The sequence below is a fragment of the Petaurus breviceps genome, unplaced genomic scaffold (assembly GCF_028583685.1).
Source record: "Petaurus breviceps papuanus isolate PSGF00001 unplaced genomic scaffold, PetGlider_PUasm1.0 90750, whole genome shotgun sequence".
NCBI classification, from domain to species: Eukaryota; Metazoa; Chordata; class Mammalia; order Diprotodontia; family Petauridae; genus Petaurus; species Petaurus breviceps.
Window position 1 is genome coordinate 11,738,534 of NW_027187335.1, and position 20,054 is coordinate 11,758,587.

The 20,054-nt window shown below is 45.3% G+C and overlaps 2 protein-coding genes across 2 annotated transcripts; both read right to left on the bottom strand.

Annotated features, from left to right (window-relative positions):
- Positions 1 to 215: 215 nt before the first annotated feature.
- AOC2 (amine oxidase copper containing 2) lies at positions 216 to 9,128 on the bottom strand. The gene is made up of 4 exons (XM_069067609.1): positions 7,363 to 9,128; positions 3,040 to 3,325; positions 2,657 to 2,786; positions 216 to 729 (listed from the first exon to the last, which is right to left on the bottom strand). Exons 1-4 carry the CDS (start codon positions 8,948 to 8,950, stop codon positions 463 to 465), a joined length of 2,271 nt encoding a protein of 756 aa, XP_068923710.1. The 5' UTR covers positions 8,951 to 9,128; the 3' UTR covers positions 216 to 462.
- Positions 9,129 to 10,975: 1,847 nt separating this feature from the next.
- PSME3 (proteasome activator subunit 3) lies at positions 10,976 to 17,279 on the bottom strand. Its single transcript, XM_069067608.1, has 11 exons — positions 16,995 to 17,279; positions 16,216 to 16,248; positions 16,019 to 16,081; positions 15,551 to 15,655; positions 14,739 to 14,787; positions 14,333 to 14,445; positions 14,006 to 14,074; positions 13,284 to 13,351; positions 13,135 to 13,189; positions 12,904 to 12,990; positions 10,976 to 12,657 (listed from the first exon to the last, which is right to left on the bottom strand). The coding sequence occupies exons 1-11, from the start codon at positions 17,034 to 17,036 to the stop codon at positions 12,577 to 12,579; spliced, it is 765 nt and encodes a 254-aa protein (XP_068923709.1). The 5' UTR covers positions 17,037 to 17,279; the 3' UTR covers positions 10,976 to 12,576.
- Positions 17,280 to 20,054: the final 2,775 nt, after the last annotated feature.

Genomic DNA, 20,054 nt, shown 5'->3' on the forward strand with positions numbered 1-20,054 from the left:
CCACATCCAGATGTGTTCTTTCCTTAAACAGCAAAATATTGTTCAGCCTCCAAGGGAAACTTATTCCTCATGCACCCCTATCCTACCAGCTTCTCTCTTTCCTAAATCACAATTCTGAGTCTTTCCCCACCTTTCAGAGCCCTCCTCCTTCTGTCCCCCCTCCCCCCCCCCCCCCTCCCCCCAACCCCCCTCCCCCCACACGAAAATTCGGGAGACAGTGCAGAGAAAGGTTAAGTTTTTAAAGAATCAAAGTGAAGGGGAAATGAGAAGGCATAAAGAATGTAACAGGACTGGGGAACAGGGTGGAGATGTTCAGAAGGGATGTATGGAATGACCCCCAGCTGATTTTAAGAATATGCAAGGTAAGTGGGCCTGTTGGGACACAAGAAGAGGGTGAGGAGAATGACTGGGGCCAGAGGAGCTACAAAAGACGAAGTCCACTTGTCCAGGTTCTAAGCAGGATTAGAAACCATAGTAGGAAAACGGAGGCAGGTCAGGCACACACGCAGCCAAGTCTGGGAGGCAGGCAATGGGGTTGGTACTGCAGACCCCAGCATCCTGATCGTCCCGAAAGTAAATAGCATCAGGGGAGAAGGCAGAGGGGTCCTCATCAAAGAAGTTGTAGGGCCTGAGGAAGAAACCAACGCCATTTCCAGAAGTCACTGTGTTGGGGACATCCTCTGCGTGGGGGATATGCAGAAAGCTCGCTGTAACCCAGGCAACCAGGTCCTGGGAAAAAGAGGAGAAGGAGGGCCTTGGTGGTGAGGATTCACTTTGCCCACCCCACCCCCAGCTGGCAGGGAGGAAGAGCCCTCCCAGTATCTTACTCTCCATAACCTAGCTCAACAATCCAGCTTATCAACCAGCCCCATAACCACACTTCCCATTGTCTCCCATAGGATCCATAGCTGCTCCCATGGGAAGCCAGCCTTAGGATGATTTGTGCTCCAGGTCTGAGCTATCATCTGATGAGGATGGAGGGGCCCCCACTTCCTTACTAGCTCTCTCTCAGAGGCCACTCTCAATTGCCTAATCCAAGGGCCTTTTTCTCAGTCTTCTTCCTTAAACTCTGCATAATTTTGAACACTATTGACAACACCATCCCCCTGTTTATTTTCTCATTCCTCGACTTCAGAGACATCACCTTCTTTCTGGTTCTCTTCCCCCCACTCTAACTGCTCCTTCTTTTTGCTGGTACCTCAGTATCAAGGTAGATATTTTTCCATCAATCCTTGGCCTTCTCCCCCTCTCTCTCTACACTCTTACCTTCAAACACCAGCCCTCTATCAACTGAGTTAATATTTGTAAAGCACTTAGCATAGTGCCTGGCATGTAGCAGAAACTTAACAATAAAACTTAATAATACTTATTCCCTTCCCTCCCACTATCCAGGGTATTCATCAGTATCTCCAGCTCTGACCTAAGCTCCATATCTGTGTCTACAAATATCTACAAGTTGTCTCCAGCTGGACAAAGCTCTCAAGCTCAGCATGTCCAAAACAGAATTTTACTCTTACCACTGCTCCTCAGTTATTTCTGTCATTGACTCATCCAGTTTCCCGTATTAAAGTTCCCTTACCACCCATATCCAAACAGTTTACCAAATTCTATTGTTTCTTTGTTTGAAACCTTTCACACATCTGTCATCTCCACTCTGGTCCAATTTTCACCATTTTAGTACCAACTTTCATTATTACCCATCTGGAATATTAAAATAGCTTCCCAAGGTTTTTCTCCTACTCTCAAATCTCTCTCTCATTGCTGCCAACACGAAACTTTATGCATTAATTCAGTCATCATTTCACTATTCAAATGTCTTTTAGGCTGCTTATTATCTAAGTAAAATTCAAACTCCTCTGCCTCACGTTCATGGCCCTCCACAATCTATGGCCACACCACCTTTCCAGTCTTAGCATATACTCCTCTCCTCTACTCCCTATACTCCAGTGAAATTGGACTTCTCTCCTGAATGCGTCTGAACTCTCCCGCCTGCATACCTGTGTCCATGGTGTTCCTTGTGTCTGGAATGTGTTTGCTTCCAATCTTCACCTTGTCAAATATAGCCTTTAAAACCCAATTCAAATTCCACCTGACATAAAGCCTTCCCTGATTCCCCTAGCCAGTACCAAACATTTCCCTGACAATTTCACTTGTTGTTGTACTTAAGTATTATTTTGGTTTGTAGTTATCTGAATGAGTAGAATTAGAGCTGAATTTTGATTCAGATGTGAGTTTGAATCCTAGCTCTGCCACTTTGTGACCTTGGGCAAGTCATAATCTCTCTTGACTCAAGTGTCCTCATTTGTAAAATGAAGGGGTTGGATTAGGTGACCTGTAAGGCCCATTCTAGCTCTAGATACTATGGTCCTTTGAGTCTTGTGCCCTTCCTACAATGCAAGATCCATGCAGGAAGGAACTGTTTCTCATCTAAACTTTACCTCTCCCAGCACCTAGAGCACACTGCTTTGCACACAGCAGACAATTATTTTTTGACATTTCCTGCCCCTGGTGTTGACCATCAGAGAAGTCCCCATCCTTCCAAATGGCTCAGACATCCAAAGTCAGGGTCTAAGGACTGGCAACCTAGAGTCAAAAAGACTGAACAACTTGAAAAATAAGGAAACTCTTCTCCCACCCCATCTCTATGGCAACTGACCTCCCCTGAGAGCAGTTCATTGTCAATGAAGTTGGCAAAGACCACAGTTGGTGTCCAGGGATCATTCTGGTTGTAGATGCTGCTGCTCTGCGGTTCCTCCTCTTTCCGGCGAGTCACTGCCAACTGGTACCTAACCATGAGGTGGGGGGCTCCAGGTGAGCCTGAGGGCCTTAGTTAGGGAGGAGGGGTGGGTGTTGGAGGGGTGGAATCCTTATACAGTCAGTCTTCTCTCCAGATGCTAGGAGATGTTGTTGCCCACCTCACTTCCCTTTGGTCTGGAGGAAGGGATGGGGAGCTAATAAGTTGAGATCACCAGTACCAGAGGTTAGAGGGCTACCTTTCTTCCTGATTCTTCCTACCCAGATCCCTCCCTCCTTCCTTACCTTCCCCAGCTGAATGCCTTCTCCATGGTGGTCTCCTGGGGTAGATGTACTCCAGCAGGACCATAGATCTGGATACGATATCCACGGCGATGACCCCAGGTATTGGTGTGGTTGCTGGCAAGGTAGAGGTATCTGGGGAGGCCATCTCCCAGGAGGAAGGCCGCCTTATTCTCTCTGTCCAGTATCTGCCTTGTCAGCTGTGGACGCTGTAGCTGGTGCTCGGGACTCCAAGGCACAGCTATGGGTTCAAACACCACATCCTCTGCCACTACCCAATTTTCTAGCCCTGCAGGGGTAAGGCAGGGTAGGGGTTGGATTACACATCATTTGAGATCAATTCAGACAAACTACATACACACACAGAGTAAATGATGAAAAATATGACTGACTTGTCTCTGATTGACTCCCTGTCAAATTCCCCCACAAGGCTGCTTCATACCTTTTCCTCTATAAAACCCACTACTCCACCCCATCCCCATCCCCATCCCCATCCCATCCCCTCTTTCTTAGAAAATAACCCTGCCTCTTTCTCTATTAAGAGTTGGGGCGGCTAGGTGGTGCAGTGAATAGAGCACCAGCCCTGGAGTCAGGAGGACCTGAGTTCAAATCGGGCCTCAGACACTTAACACAAAAACTAGCCATGTGACCTTGGGCAAGTCACTTAACCCCAATTGCCCTACCTTCCCCCCTCCAAAAAAATAAAAAGATTGAGTCCTTTCATCCCTCTTCCACACCCCCCAAATCTGTCACATTATCACTCTTCTCCTTCCTTCCTTCTAGTCTCAGAGTAAGTTCTTTACAACTCCCTTCTTGCCAAGGATAATCCCTCCACCTTCGTCCTGATCTTATTTCTTCCAGTCATGGGACTTGGTTCATCATATTCTCTCTCCTTCGTCTTTAGCTCCTTCCCCTCTGGTTATAGACTTGCTTAGTTTGCCCTCCCCTTTGCTTACCACTTGTCAAGCAACTGTCCTATTAGCTTTCCTCTTTTTCCCTCAAAACTAGGCTGAACATCTTTCTCCCCCAACCCTCTCCTCCTCCCTCCTGACCACTGTTTGTGACACCCATCCAGTTTCCCACATTCATAACCTTGGCACTATCTTTGACCTCTCCTTCTTGCCTCATAGCTTCCCAAGCTACCTACACTTATTGATTGCATGGCTATACTTTTCTCATTTTGCTCCCCTCTCTCTATCCCATGACCACCACTATAGTACTGGCCCTGAGGCCCACTTCTCTGGACATTCTTCTCCCTTTACCTCCCCTACCCTATAGCCCTCAAATCCACCTGCATCCATCCTATTAGCAACTCTAGTTATGTCACTGCTGTGCTCAAAAATCCTTAGTGGCCTTCTCAAGTTCAGATTCTTCTGCTTGATATTCAAGGCTCTCTACTCTGTACCCAGTTGTACCTCCCCAGTCTTCTCTCTCTCTCTCTCTCTCTCTCACACTCACACACACACAGAGCTTGTCCTCTCACAACTCTGCCTTTAAACACAATGTCTGCTGTGTATTCTGTGGAATGCTCTCACTTCTTGCCTTTTCCTACTGGATTCCTTGTCATCTCTTAAAGTTCAATTCAAATACCACCTCATTCGGGAAACCTTCCTGGAGGATTCCACCCAGCTACCCCAATGAGTATTGAATTTTGAGTCAAAAAACTTGGGCACAAATCCTGAAGCTGCTTACTACCTGTGTGACTTTGGCAAGTGAATTCTCTGCTCTGGGGCTGATTCCTCGTTTGTAAAATGAGGGGCTTCTTACCTAAAATATCTTTTAAAATAAGGGAAAGGAGTAATATACTTATCTTGACTAGAGATGGGAGGAATATTTTTGTCAAACAAATGAACATTATTGGAGACAAAATTAATAGGTTTGATTATACAAAAATATAGGATTTTATAATGCAAAAAGCACCTCTAAAATTAAGACATTGGGGAAAAAGCACTTAGAACAAATATCAGATGTCTGACATATAAAAATCTATAAAGATCTTACATATGTGTGATTGTCACATATGTAATTTTATGTACACATACACATATGTATGTATATGAACAATGGAACAATGATCAAGAGACATGAACAGACAATTAAGGAGGAAGAATTACAAACTGTTAATAACTAAAAATATTGGTGACCAGAAAAGTGCAAATCAAGAAAACCTTAAGATAACACTTGATACCCAACTAGGATGAGAAAAATAGTAAAAATAAAGTAAAAATTGATACAGATACAAGGAAAAAGAAACTTTAAATTGTTAGTGAAGCTGCAGACTGCTGCAAGCCTTTTGGATGGCAATATATACCTATGATGAGACTAAAAAAATGGATAATTTTTGCTGTAGCAATTCTTATAGGAACTTACCCTAAAATATTATAAAGGGATATTTATATTTAAAAATTCATAATTGCTTTATTTACAATAGAAAAAAAGGAAACCATTCATATGCCCCAAACTCAAAGAATGGCTGAACATGTGGCCTTGGAGCCAAAAATACCTGGGTTCAAGTTCTGCCTTTGACACACACTTGTTGTGGCAAGTCACTGAACCTTAGTTCTCTGGGCAACTCTCTAAAACTATAAATTACAGAGAAAATGCCAACCTGCATCAGCAGAGTTTCATCTGGAGTTCTCTAGATCAATGAAATCACAAGTCCAGTCCCTCTCTCTAGGGTACAGTGTGTGTGTGTGCGTGTGCGTGCACGCGCGCACATGCAGCACACTTACATACCTGGAGACCTGAGCTCAAATCCTGCTTCAGACACTTACTAGCTACCTCACTTAACCTCTGCTTTAATCCACTGGAAAAAAAAAAAAGGCAAACCATTCTAGTAATGGTCTACTACATCATGAAGTTCAAAACAACTGAACATTTTTTTTTCATTTTTTGTTTTGTTGCTTTTCAGAGGGAAAGGTAGGGCAGTTGGCATTAAGTGACTTGCCCAAGGTCACGTGGCTAGTTTTGTGTTAAAGTGTCTGAGGCTGCATTTGAACTCAGGTCCTCCGGGCTCCAGGGCTGGTGCTCTATTCACTGGGCCACCTAGCTGCCTCTGAACATTGTTAATAATTATTATAGTTGGACATGTTACACACATACACATACAGTATACAAAACGACCTATGGAAAAAGGTGTAAATCAAGAAAATGGAATCAGAACCATATATACATTGACTACAATGTAAGGAAAGGAGGCAAGGAGAAGGGAAGAAAACAAAACATAGAAAAGAACTTAAGACAAATTTGAGAGTATAAAAAGCAAAAACATCTCATTTGATGTTTAATTTGCTTTTGTTTATGGTTATTAAAATAAAAAAATTAGAATGAAAAATAGGAAAACAGAAAAGAGGGGTTTGGGATAATCCCCAAAGTCCCCTCCAGCTCCAAATCCTGTAATGACTGGCAAATTTTACTGCCAGTCTCCATCCTCCATCCACTGAATGACGGTAAGAAAAACATTACATGCACAAAATACACCTCCCATATTAACTTATAAGGTTGATTTGAAATGTTACCCACGGCAGTAAAAACTGGATGCCTTTCCTCTTAAATGAATGTTGACAGGATCTCTTTTAAGTGGCGTCTCTGGACCAACAGACATGTTGTACTGCAAAGGAGCTTCCTCTAAGTATGCTCCCAAACTCTTCCCCCTCCATTCAACCCTGCAATATACTGGGAGCCTTTATAGTTAGGCTCAGATGGTTATCACTTGAGATAATACTATCAAGCACTGCGCAAAATATTTAGATGCTACATAATGAATGCATGCTCTTAGTGTTTGGGAAAACTTGGGTTCAAATCATAGCAATGTGGGAAAAAAGACTCACTCTCCTTGTTTCCTCATTTATGTATGGGGAAATAGTATCTGTTGTTCCTACCTCAGAGTTTTTGTGTGGCTTAAGTGAAATGATATCCATGAAAGGCTCTGAAACAATGTCAGCCCACTGGTAACCACCCAACTCACCCAAGCCACCTTGACCCCTGTAGGTTTATGCAGCTGCCACACCTCCCATGTTACATCACTGGACCCCAGAACATGCTGCAAGTGGCAAGGAATCAGAGCTTAGGCAGAAACAAAACCTAAAACAATTTAATAATTCCTACTAGCTTGAGAATGTGAGGCAAGGTCTTTGCCTTGTCAGTTGTCTGATAACCCAATGTACCTGATACTTCATAAAATGGACACATAATCACTTAGGTTACACTCTCACCAAATGCATTACATTGTGTGGTACTCCAATTATACCCCCCCCCCCCGAGTCCTTCCAAAGATTGGTTTGGATCCTCCTCCCTACCGATTCCTTAACCCCAAACCCAAATTACCTGCTACATCCAGGTCCAGTTTGAAGTGAAAGGCATGAGTGTGCACTGTCCCCAGAACCTGTCCCCCTATACGGTTCCCAAAGCGAAGGGCATCCTCTCCCCCACCTAGAAAGGCTGTATTGATATAGCCTGTGGCATGGACCCGGCCCTCAAGAGCTCCATGAGGATGTAATACAAAGTCCCAGATGTAGTCGTAGTTGCCCACCGATGACACTGACCGGATAACAAGAGCTGAACCAGCCACAGCACCAAAGTAATGACCCTGTGCCTGATTATGGTGTCTTCGAAGGGGCATCCCCTTTGCCTCCTCAAATACACACAGTGCCCCAGGGAGCAACTGGGCTGTCCCCTGGCTCACCAGCACATAGGCATCCACCATAGTGGCTAAATAAGGACAATCCACTCCCCGCACAAGACCCCGACTGTGCCGACCAATTCCATAAGTGCTATCCAAGTAGTGGGTCATCATTGTCTTAGGTGAATGAGCACCATAGATGGAGAGACATTCCTGGACACTAATCTCATAAGCCACCCGCTCCCCTTGGAACCATACATCAAAAATCCTCATGCCACTGAATACCCCAAGGCCAAAAGTAAACGTCCAAAATGGAGAGGCTACTTGACTCCCCTGGACACTATATCGGGGACCCTGGGGTGAGAACTGCAGAGGAGGAGGAGGACCTGGAGGTACCTTAGGCCTCAAAGATGATGCCCCATCTGGTAAGGGTGGAGCAACCCTAACCACATCTATTTGACCAGCCTTGAACTTTTGCTCCAATTGGCCCAGGTCCTCATAGTAGTAGCCTTGAAAGTAGACCTTCTGGATGGACCACTGAGCTGGGTCCAAGTCCCCATGATCTAGCAGCAGTTCCAGTCCCACAGGATGCAGAAAAAAACCAGTACCCGAGACATTCTGGTAGAGGGCAAGCCAGGTGGTACGCTCCCCTGATCCAAAGCCACGAGAAGGTGAGGGTACAGGTGCCAAAGAAGAGCCATCATAATTGAAGACAGAAGTCAGGAAGACAGGTGCCTTGGGCAGTTCTACTTCCTTCAAGTGCCTCCACATCTGGGCAAACTCAGTCTTCAGCATAGGGCGCCGATAGTAAGGGAGGGGACCCCCATAGCGTTCTATAGTCACATCCCGAAGGTAGGAAAGGTTCGGCAGTGGCCCCACCACAAACTCACTCACATTGGGATGGGCCTGATGGCCAAAGAAGACCACAACTAGAGCTTCACGGGGAGGTGGTGGTTCTCCCCCATCCAGGTGGGCCAATGCTGCAGCTTTGGGAGGCAGCTGTAACTCCACTGAGTAGACACAGTTGTCAGATGGCCTGGCATAGCTTGCATCTACCAACCCTGTCCCCAGCTGCTGGGTTAGAAAGCGTATCACTGAAGCCAACTCCTCTTGGGTCAGATCTGAGAACAGCCGACTCTTGTTGGAATGCAGCCAAAACTGACTGACAGGGGTCCTTGAGGGACAGTGAGGAGGTTGGCTGGAGGCACTCCTACCAGTCAACAGAACACAAACCAGAGCAAAAATAGTGACAATGGAGAGAGCCAGGACGACCAGGACCACCCTTGCATTCATAGTAACTACCAAACAGTGTAGTATTAGGAATCCCAGGGAGAATCTCCCAGTTGCTTCTCCCAGCACCAAGCATCAACTCTGGGGAAGAAAGCTACTCCCTGGGTTAAGACAGAAGCTCTCCACCCTCTGGTCTAGATATGTAATTTTCCCTATAATTGGCTTCTTTGGTCCTGCCCTCTCCATTTTCCTCTTCTGTGGTGTGGCTTCCCCAGTTGCCACCCACCTCCTCATCCTCCCCAGCCCTAGCCCCAGCACACCAGTAGTCAGGTTCCAACAACAATAAAAAAATGTTGGTACTTTTCATCACTGCTAATGTCATCAGTTAAAAACTTTTAATTTAGGAGTTTCCTTTAGTTGAAAGAGAGCATAGAGCAAGGGTAAAGAAAATTTCAGAATCTTGAAATACAACCAAACAGGTACTGGAAAAAGATTCCTGCTTTAAAAGTCTCCTTATGAGGCATCCTTGTGCAGAGGTAAGCATTGGACTGGGAATCAGAGAACCTAAAAGAATGGCCCTGCACTGAAATCCCAGCTCTTATTCATTAATATCCTCTGAGACTAAAGGCAAGTCACACTACCTTTGGAAGGTTGACAGATGGGAAGGTCTCAGTTCCCTCATCTATAAAATGGGAGTTGGAATAGTTCATTTCTAAAATCCTTTCTTAATCTTGATGATATGTATATGCCCCTCTCATCTCTTAGCAGAGCCTTGGGTGAGGATTCCACTTTAATACAGTCCAAGGGGAGCCTAGAGGTAGCCAGTATCTGTACCACCCCACTTTTCCTACTCCCAATTACCTGTTTTCCTTAGGGTAATCAAGCTAGGTCCTATTGTAAGCCTGAGCTCCAGGACTAGGTAACATGACCATCCACTGCAGAAAGCAGGTACTCTTTCACCACCTGTGTCTCACATCCCTAGGAAGCCCTCCCTGTTGTCTAATCTCCATTTCCCACATTAGAGTCTTTTTTAAAAAACTGATTCTGAGATGGAAGACAACAAATCCTAACTAAAAGCTAGTTGTTTTTGTTTTGTTTTCTTTTTGAGTGGCAGCAAGGTTAGACTGGTATCAGTATGACTGGGAAATGAAAGATATATTTGTAAGATGTAAATCAAGTAGAGTCCCAGCCAAACATACCAAAAAAAAACAAACAAAAAACTCACCACTCCTAGAAGTGAGCACAGACTAAGTATCAACATACAAAGTCTTTAAGAATTGAAAATATACCCTTCTGAAAATCAGAGATCAAACCCTGTCTCTGACACATCCATCCTGGCAATGCATCCCTGAGCCAGTCAATTTCTTGGTACTCTAGTTAACTCTCTAATACTGGAATTAAAGAAGGTACCGATCTACAATGGTAAATGAAGTTCCTGGCTTGGAGCTCCCACACCAATGGAATCACAGGCACAACATGCTTTCTCCCTGACCCCTCCCTTGTACAAGGGAAAAAGGGACAGGCAAAGGGCATGGTGCAGTGGGTTCAGCACCAATCATGCTAGTTAGGATGCTGATGTTTGAGTCTTGGCTCAGCACTAACCAGCTAATATGACCTTGGACAAGTCGTTCTGTTTCTTAGGGTGTCAATTACCTCCTCTATAAAACAGGAGTGTGGGTTCAGATGACCTTCCAGCTCAAATGCTGCAGGTCTCTCAAGTTCTGTGATGAGGAAGCTCTACACCAAGTCCATGAGAGCACAGCAGCCCCTACTGGCAGCTCCTGAGAATCACTGGGGGAGGGAGCACAGATGCCAGAAGAGAAGGGGTGGGGGGAGAGAGCAGGAGACCCTCACTCACGTTTTGGAGGCATCATTTTTAGCATGAGCCAAGACAGACTGTGGGGCCATCAGAGAAAGGGTCCACCTTCCACCTTCCCCCCCTAATACTGGAAGACAGTGTTAAATCAATCTTTATATCTCTGAAGGGGGAGTAGAGGTTGCTCACCTCATTTGTGGTCAGCTTATAAGGGGAGGTGTGTGTATGGAGATTGGCCTCAGTTTTCTAAGGATCGCACTGGGGTCTGTGACTTTAAAAAAAGGTCAAAGTACCTGTATTTTTAATAATTTCTTGACATGGTAAAAGAATTTTACATTACGATTCAGGGAAGCTGGGGTAGGATAAGGATTGGGGAAGCTGGGTTGGGGACATCAGAACAATCCAACAAACAAAAAAGCAAACAACACCAAGAAACACGTGGTGGAGAGGGAAAAGGTAGGCTGGGAACAGGGACGGGATCTAGGGGAGGCCCAACTAAAACACAGTTGGTTTGTTACTGAATATTATTCATGGGAAGACAATGTCCTGATTCCTTCACTATATAACATAATGGGACAGAGAGTGATACATCCCAGGTGGAAACCAGCAGGAAAGCAAGGAGAGAGAAAAACAGAAGGGAAGATGGAAATACACATGGGAAGGGTTGATTGGCTGAAAAAAGCAGACCCTCTCTGAAGGGTAACAGAGCTGAGGGAGAATGGGGGAGGTTGAAGAACCTGTAATTGAATATATCCAGAGAGTTCTCAAAAGACAGCAACTCTTCCATGTTTCTGACCCACCCCGAAGATTTATACACACACACACACACACACACACACACACACACACACACACACACACACACACACACACACACACACCACCACACCACACCACACCACACCACACGCAAACATACCTCCTTGGGAAAAAATATAAATAAGAAAAATATTCAAAAAGGAAAAAGCCTAAAAGTAGCATTGGGATCTAAGCTTCAGAAAACACCACCCTCCCATTTGTAACTGATTTACGAGCCAAATAGTTGGGGCAGCAGTGTTTGTAACAATTCCCAACAAGACTCTTAAATTACAGGATGGTAGGGACTCTCCCTCCCTCCCATCCACTCAGGTGTAACAGACTGTGCCTCTTAGCTGAATCCTCCTCCTCCACTTAGTCTGGACACCTGACTCTTGGAGCTAGGATGAACTCCTGAAGAGGATGGAAAGTCTGGTAGTAGGGTAAGAAATACATGCAGTGGCAAAGATACATATGAAAAACTGAAAATCTCACAATAAAGACATCAAAAAAACCTCTGAAAGAGACAGTAGAAGGTATAATATTTCCCAAGGTCCCAATGGTAGGAAGATGCAATTTAGGAAATACAACCTCTCCCTCCCTTCTTCCCCCCACTCCCCATCCCATCAGGGATCCTCGATGCCACAGATTGGCAAGGGTAGCCCACCCCATTCCCTCAGAAACACTAAGCTCTTTCACTTCCAACTGCCCCAATGTCGAACTAATTAACTGAAAAGGAGACAAACAGATCAAGTGACCAGAGGTGGACTGGGGTGGGAAAAAGAGTTCAAGAGAAAGTGCACGTGTGCATGGACACACATATGCAAACACTCCAGAAATGAGTCTTGATAGGGCAGGTTAGGAATGGGGACTAGGGTAGGAGAGTTCCTGAGGCCTGAAATAAGAGGTAAACACGTCACAGAACTACATGAGAGCTTCATTAGACTCTAACTAAAAACAGAAGAGAGGTGTGATTACTATTTCCAGCCAGTTTCCCCATCTCGATAGTCATGTAACAAACCAAGGCAATGTCGGTCTTGAGCCAGACTCACAGAGTCCCCTGGCTCTGGCCCTGGCCTCAGTACAGCGTCTCTGCATTGCTGCTCCGGGGCCGCTTGATCTTCTCAATGTTTTTCAGGATCATGTCATGTAAAGTGACCTGAGAGAGAGTTTGGGGGGGGGGGAAGGACAATCACCCACCTGGTTCTCATGCAGCATAGTACAAGGACTTCAAATAGAGTTTTCAGGTCAGGAGATGGGATCACTGGATATTAACCACCAACTTCATTGCCTTGAACCCTCAGGTAAGAAGCAGAATCTAACACACACCCCCTCCCCCCACTAGAGAGGAATACTGAGAGAAGTCAGGGTAACTGGAGGGTCATATGGTAAAGGGATCACTCACGTATTGGTTCCTCAGTTCTGATATGATGAGTCGAAGGCTGATATATTCCTTCTCATCAATTTCTGTCACTGTGCGTCGATAGTCTTCCTAAAGAATGGAACAAAGGAGGAAAAGGGAGAAGGTAAAGAGGAGTGGCTGTTTTTCAGGGTGAAAATGATGGTCTGTTTATTCAAGACTTTGCTCCCAATGTCATCCTTCCCCTCCCCCCACCACCACAATTTTCTCACTTACCACATGAGGATATTTGGCTATTTTAGAAACCAATTTGGCTCTTGTAATGTAGTATCTGGAAGGAGAAAAAAAAGGAAAGAGCAAGTAATAGAAGCCGTCAAAGATAGACCCTATTCCCCAATCCCTGGGACAGCTCCCAACATTTCTACCTAGAAATCTGGTCCAGATAAGATGCAGCTTCACTCTCCACAGTCCTTAGCTCTGCAACTGTCTCCTCCTGTGATGGATTAAAGGGTAGATGTGTGAGAGCAAATTTATTCATACTGATACCACCCCATTGGATAACAGCTAGGCAAGGCCCAAAATAGGCAGACTAGTTGGGAAAATGCCTTAACCTCTTCCTCTAGATATCTCCTCCATCCCCATAAATGACCATATGTATATAGATGTTTGCTCAAGGATTTTCAAACAATCGTGCAAATACCTATTTTGCAGAAGTGCAAAAATCATGTAAGATAAAGATAACATGGGGGCGGCCAGGTGGCACAGCGAGTAAGAGCAACAGCTCCAGTGTTGAGAAGACCTGGAGATCGAATCCCCGGCTCAGACACTTGGCACCCACCCAGAAACACCTGGCCGTGTAACCTTGAGCAAGTTACTTAACCCCAATTGCTTAGGGGCGGCCAGGTGGCTCAGCGAGTAAAAGCACCGGCTCCAGTGTCGGGATGACCTGGATCAAATCTGGGCTCAGATACTCAGCACCATACCCAGAAATAACTGGCCGTGTAACCTTGAGCAAGTTACTTAACCTCAATTGCTTTAAAAAAAAAAAAAAAGAGCCCCATAGTTGGAGCAGCAGTCTGTGTCACAAGATGGGAGCAACCCTCCCATCACTCACTGAGAGCTGATCGTCTAGTTCAGAAGGCATTACCTGGATGGATACACCAAAGTTATTCCCATCCTCTATCCTGGGAATAAGGAGCTGAACCCACATTTTGACCTGGAAAGAATATAGAGCAACATGAGAATCAGTGGTCTTTCTCTTGTAGAACATTACTTATGTGAAAAGTACTGCTGTATGAAGAAAGGAAGACAATCACTAAACAACGAGGAAATTGGGGTGGGTGGGTCTGAGGGCAAGAAACTGCCCTTCCATCTCAAAAAATACAAAACCACCACTCTCCTCTTCACATAAGCTGTTATAAGGCTTTTCCCCAGTTCATCATCATTTGCACACCCTATTCCACTCTGGCTTTACCGTATTGCATTTCTCGATCAACAGCCGGATTTCAGGTTTCACTTTTTCAATAATGTCCACCAGCTGCTGGTTGCTTTTTAACATCCCATTAGGCATTACGAACACCTTGGTGCCTGGTGGGAAAAGAAACAACTAATTTTGTCTGGAAGAGGAACTCACATTTTTTTCTCTCCCTGCCCCAGGGCCTGGTATGCCAATTTACCCCCACCATCCTCCCAGGGGCCTCCCCCAACCCATGACACTCATGCCAGGGTCAGGCCTTCCCTTCCTCTGTTGAAAAGCAGTTTAGTTTCTGGTTCATAATTCTAATTTCAGGTGCATTCAATTCTAGAAAATGCAATCAGACCGTAGCTCTCTGGACATCAGGTCAACCAAGATGGGGCTTAGAGAAAGGGATGATGCTCACCCTGGAAGGCCTCCTCACATTCATCCAACTTCCTCTTCTTCAAATTGGGCTAAGGACATGTAGAGGTTAAGTGTTATCCTCTTCATAGTCATCAATTTTTAAGTTACTTTACCCATTTCTTCCCATAGAGTCCTAAAACCTAAACTGAAAGTCCCCTATTGTTGATCCCATTCAATTCAATAAACATTTATGTGCTTATGTGCATAGCACTGTGCTATGATACTGGATAAAGTTATAGTCAATGAGAAATCTGCTCTCAAGGAATAAATTAATTGAAATAGCTAGACTCATTAAGCAAGTGATAGAGACAATTTGGTATAACCTAAATATAAATAAATGCTAATGAACATTAAGTAAAGAAGTGATCCATATGGGTTTAATTTGTTTTGGTATTTTTGCTTCAGGTATAAGCCAGAAGGAAGGGTGAGCTTAGACAGCAAGAACTTCCTGATCATTGACAGATTATGATACAAACTGGTGAAAAAGTCTCGACCAAGACAAGATATCCTATAACCTCTAGAGAATGTGTATGGTGATTTCAGTACCAATGGATCTCACAGCAACTTTAGGAACAGGGCAGTTAAGTCTTCTCATGTTACAAATGGAGGAAGAAGAGGGATTATGCTAAATTCAAAGAAACTGGTTCATAATCCCTAAATTAGGTCCTTACATTGCTCCCTAAAGCAAAAAGAACTTTGGTCTAGGAGCACCTATTGATCAGCAACAGAGAGTAGTTGCTCCCTAAAGCAAAAAGAACTTTGGTCTAGGAGCACCTATTGATCAGCAACAGAGAGTAGTAAAGAGAAACTTACACCATCCAATCCATCGTGGCTATTGGTAAGAAGGATGGGATCAGGGACAGGGAGATTCATATCTGAGTGGATCTGGGTTAAATCATGGATGTTTAAGATAGGCTCCTAAAAAGAAAAAAAAACACCACTATGTTTCCAAGTTAAATAGAAATAGATTTAAGTGAAAAGATGTGGGGCAGCTATAGGTGTGGAATGGTTACTGTCAGCTAGTAATGCTTAACTATTTTTCTTTGTTGTGAGGAAGGGATCAGGGGGATGGAGGTACAATAACATCTAGAAATTATTCCAAAGTTAAAACAAAAGGAACAAGTAAAAACTTTTTTTAAGGTGTAAGGAAGGAAAGTGCATATTAGAATCAAACACAAAGCAGACAATTAATTCCAATTTGCTATGGAGTCCAGCATCCTGAGGAAACTGGGAATAAAGGTAGCTACAGAAGGGAAGGGAGGGAAAGGAAGTATCTCTTACCTTCAAAAAACTATCAAGTTCTAATAACTTCTTTGGGAAAAAATTTGCCACCAAGTCTTCTGCCTGAAAGGGACACAGTGAAGTTGACTTACTGCTTGCTGGAGCGAAATTGACATCCAATGTACACACTCCCCAAGTAACCTCCTTTGGGTAGCCCCAACTAAATTAGTCTTCTCTTCCCACCCAACATCACTCACCTCACTTGTGATCCGCTCTCTGAATGAATCAACCTGCAAAGGGCAAGAACAAACATCAAGACTTCCTCCAAAGCCTGGGAGCAGGGGAAAGAGATGTATCCTCAGAAACAAACAAAAAAAAAAACCCAGAAAACCTCCACAATACACCCCCCAAAACCCTTCCTGGTGCCTCTGCTCACCTTGCAGTTGTAATGAGAAGATGAGAGACCACCAGATTCTAAATATTTTATTTTTTTGAGGATCCATTTCTCCATCTTGGGGGTGGTACCCACGGAATAAGGGGCCAATACTCTTCGGTTTTTCCTCCCTCCCTATGTCAGCTTGCTCCCCCAGATAAGGGGGGGTGGTAAGGGAGTGGGGACTTAGGGGCTGTGATCTCACAAATGCATCCCCCAACCCTCAGTGACGATAAGGCTGCAAGCCCAAGCACCTGTGGGATCTTGGAATCTTGGCGCAGCACGATCAATTAGGGGAGGGTTGGTTTTCGCAGAGGCTTTCCCAGGGGACCCGGCCCAACACGTGTCTGTCACCACTTCCCCCGAGCCCAGCTCGGGGAAAAGCAGCAGCGTTCCCAAAATAATAGCATCCTTGGGTGAAGCAATGCTCCGCCCGCCTCCAGGATGAGCCGGTGGCCAGCCGGGGCTGGTGGCAGGATGGGGCGGACCCGGGGCAAGGGTAAAGGGCAACGGGATCAGAGATTCCCCTGGGAGACAAAGGCGGCCGCCGCGGGGTCAAGAACCGGCCCGGTGGGGTCGCGGGGAGGAGGCGGGGGCTGCTACCTTGAGCTTCACTTCCTGATCCACCTTCAGCAGTGAGGCCATGGCCAGGGCGGGCCGCGTCCGCTCCGCTGGGGGCTCCGGGGCGGGGGACCGGAGGACCTAAACACGGGGGCAGGCTTCTGCTTCCTTCGGGCCTCCGCCGGCCTGTGTGGTTTCTCGCTTCCTCGCTGCCTGCCTCCCGGGCGCCTGCCTGCCTCCTTGCCTGCCTGCCTGCCTCCCAGCTCGCTCACTCGCTTGCCCGCCCGGCTTCCGCCGCTTGCACCGGAAATCGCGTCACAGCCAATCGCCGGCGGGCTCGCGGGCGGCACGTGCCCGGCGCGCGCTCTTACGCTCGTGCGCCCTAACGCGCGGCGCAAGCACGGGCAGGAGGCCAAGGAATCGTGGTCTCTCTCGCCGCGGTTCTTAGCAGTTACTCTGGGCAGAGAATTGGAGTCAGGGGCGCCCTAGGAGGCTAACAAGAGCTTGTACCTTCCTCCTTTGGACCCAGGAACATTACGTAGGGAGTGAGAAAGGCCACAGTGGCCCTGGGCATTATCGGCCGCCATCGCATCTCCGGCGGACGCGAGGCACCAGTGTGCAGTCGCGTGCCAATGACGTCAACTCTGCGGGCCGGGTCCTAGACTGTCTGTATAACCCAGCAGGTGCAGGAAATCTGGGGCTGGGGCTGGCGAGTTCAGGGCCTTGAGGATCCTTGCCCAGATGCCAACCACCTCGTCTGTGCTGACCAACTGCACCCGTCTTGTCCTGTTTCTTTTATCTTAATCTGGAATCCCTCTGAGGACAGCTACTGACTCATCAATAGATTCAAAGACTTAGGTTACAAAGGGAACTTAGATTATCTCGTCCCACCCCCTCCTTTTCCAGATAAGGAAACTGAGGCCCAAAGATGGAAAGTTGCTTGGTCAGGGTTACTTACACAGGTGACAGAGCCAGGTCTAGAAACCAGAGCCAAAAACAGGGAATGTTTCTCTAACAACAGTTTAGGACCGTGCCTAGTGAAATCCTGCCCCATGTCATTCTCTTTGGGCTTCCCTCATCAGAACTTTGTTTTGTAACTCAAATACAACCTCTTATGTAATGTTTATTACAGTTATCGATATTTGGGTCTTATACCCCACTTCACTGTAACCTCTATGAGGTCAAGGGTCTTTTCTAAATTTTGTATCTCAAGGACCTAGCAGCACATTCCTTTTCTCCATGAGAAACCTCTTAATGTTTTTTGTGCTATATCCTTTGTCAGAAGAGAATCGGGATACCTAATGAGCTCTGATGTGTGAAGGGTCTTCACAGTTCCTTGAGCAGTGGACAGAGAAGTTGCACTGATGTATTCTACAACCCATATTGTCTCTTCCTTATCGTGCTGGATTTGGAGTAAGGGAAGACCTGAGTTTCAATTAACTGTTGACACCAAGATGTTAGCTTTTACTGTTCATAGTCAGCAGGAGGAAAGGTGTGAAGAATAGTTTTATTTTATAGCAGTTTCAAGTTTGAAAAATGCTTTATTAGTTGATCCTCCTACTCCTATGAGATAGAGATAATATGATTATCCTGTTTTAAGAGTGAAGAAACAGGCTTAGAAAGAAGTTAATTGCACAGGGTCACAAGCTAGATATGAATCCAAGTAGTTGTTTTCTGACTCAAAGTTCAGCCTTCCATTACACCTCATAAGCTACTTATACTTGGGTGCTCTCATCAGTCAATAAACATTTATTAAATTCCTACTATGTGGGGCGGCCAGGTAGCACAGCCAGTAAGAGCACCGGCTCCAGTGTCAGAACGACCTGGAGATCGAATCCCGGGCTCAGACACTTAGCACCCACCCAGAAACACCTGGCCGTGTAACCTTGAGCAAGTTACTTAACCCCAATTGCTTAGGGGCGGCCAGGTGGCTCAGCGAGTAAGAGTACCGGCTCCAGTGTTGGGACGACCTGGAGATCAAATCCCGGGCTCAGACACTCAGCACCACACCCAGAAATAACTGGCCGTGTAACCTTGAGCAAGTTACTTCACCCCGATTGCTTAAAAAAAAAATTCCTACTATGTTCCAGGCACTATCCTAAGCACTAGGGATAGAAAAAAAGGCAAAAGACAATTCCTGCTTTCAAGGAGTTCACAATCTAATATGGAAGACAATAGGCAAACAAATATGTACAAACAAGCTATATACAAGAAGAATAGGAAACAAGAAAGAAGGCACTAGAATTTTAATTTTAGGAAAGTTTCCCTATAGAAGATAGAATTTTAGTTGGGACCTAAAGGAAGCTGGTAAGCAGAGATAAGGAAGGAGAGTATTACAGACATGGGACCGCAGCCAAAGAAAATACCTGAAGCTGAGACATGGAGGGTCTTTTTTGTTGGATATCAAGGTCACCAGTGTCATTGTATAGAAAAGTCTGTGACTGGGAGTAAAGGCATAGGAGGACCTTTTATTAAGGGCCTCTCATAGGAGACAGAGACTACTGTGCTGCAAGTATTACACTTCGGATCTAGTTTTTTTCCCAACTTAATAGTATTTTTTCCAATTACACATAGATAGTTTTCAGCATTCATTTTTTTTAAAGCAATTGGGGTTAAGTAACTTGCTCAAGGTTACATGGACAGTTATTTTGTGTGGGTGCCAAGTATCTGAGGCTGGAACCGATCCCAGGTCTCCCTATGCTGGGGCCGGTGCTCTTACTCACTTCACCACCTGGCCGCCCCACAGCATTCATTTTAATGAAATTTTGAGTTCCAAAATCCCTTCCTTTCTCTCCTCCCTCTCCATGACAGCAAACAATCTTGATATAGGTTATACACATACAATCAGAAAAGAAGGAAAAAACAAGAAAGAAAAAAACACAAAAAAGTGAAAATAGTATGCTTCAATTTGCATTCAGACTCAATACTTATTTCTCTGGATGTGGATAGCATTTTCCATCATGAGTTTTTTGGAATTGTCTTGAATCATTGTACTGTTGAAAAGAGCTAGGTCTATCACAGTTGATCATTGTACAATGTTGCTGTTACTATGTAAAATGTTCTCTTGGTTTTGCTCACTTCACTCAGCATCAGTTCATATAA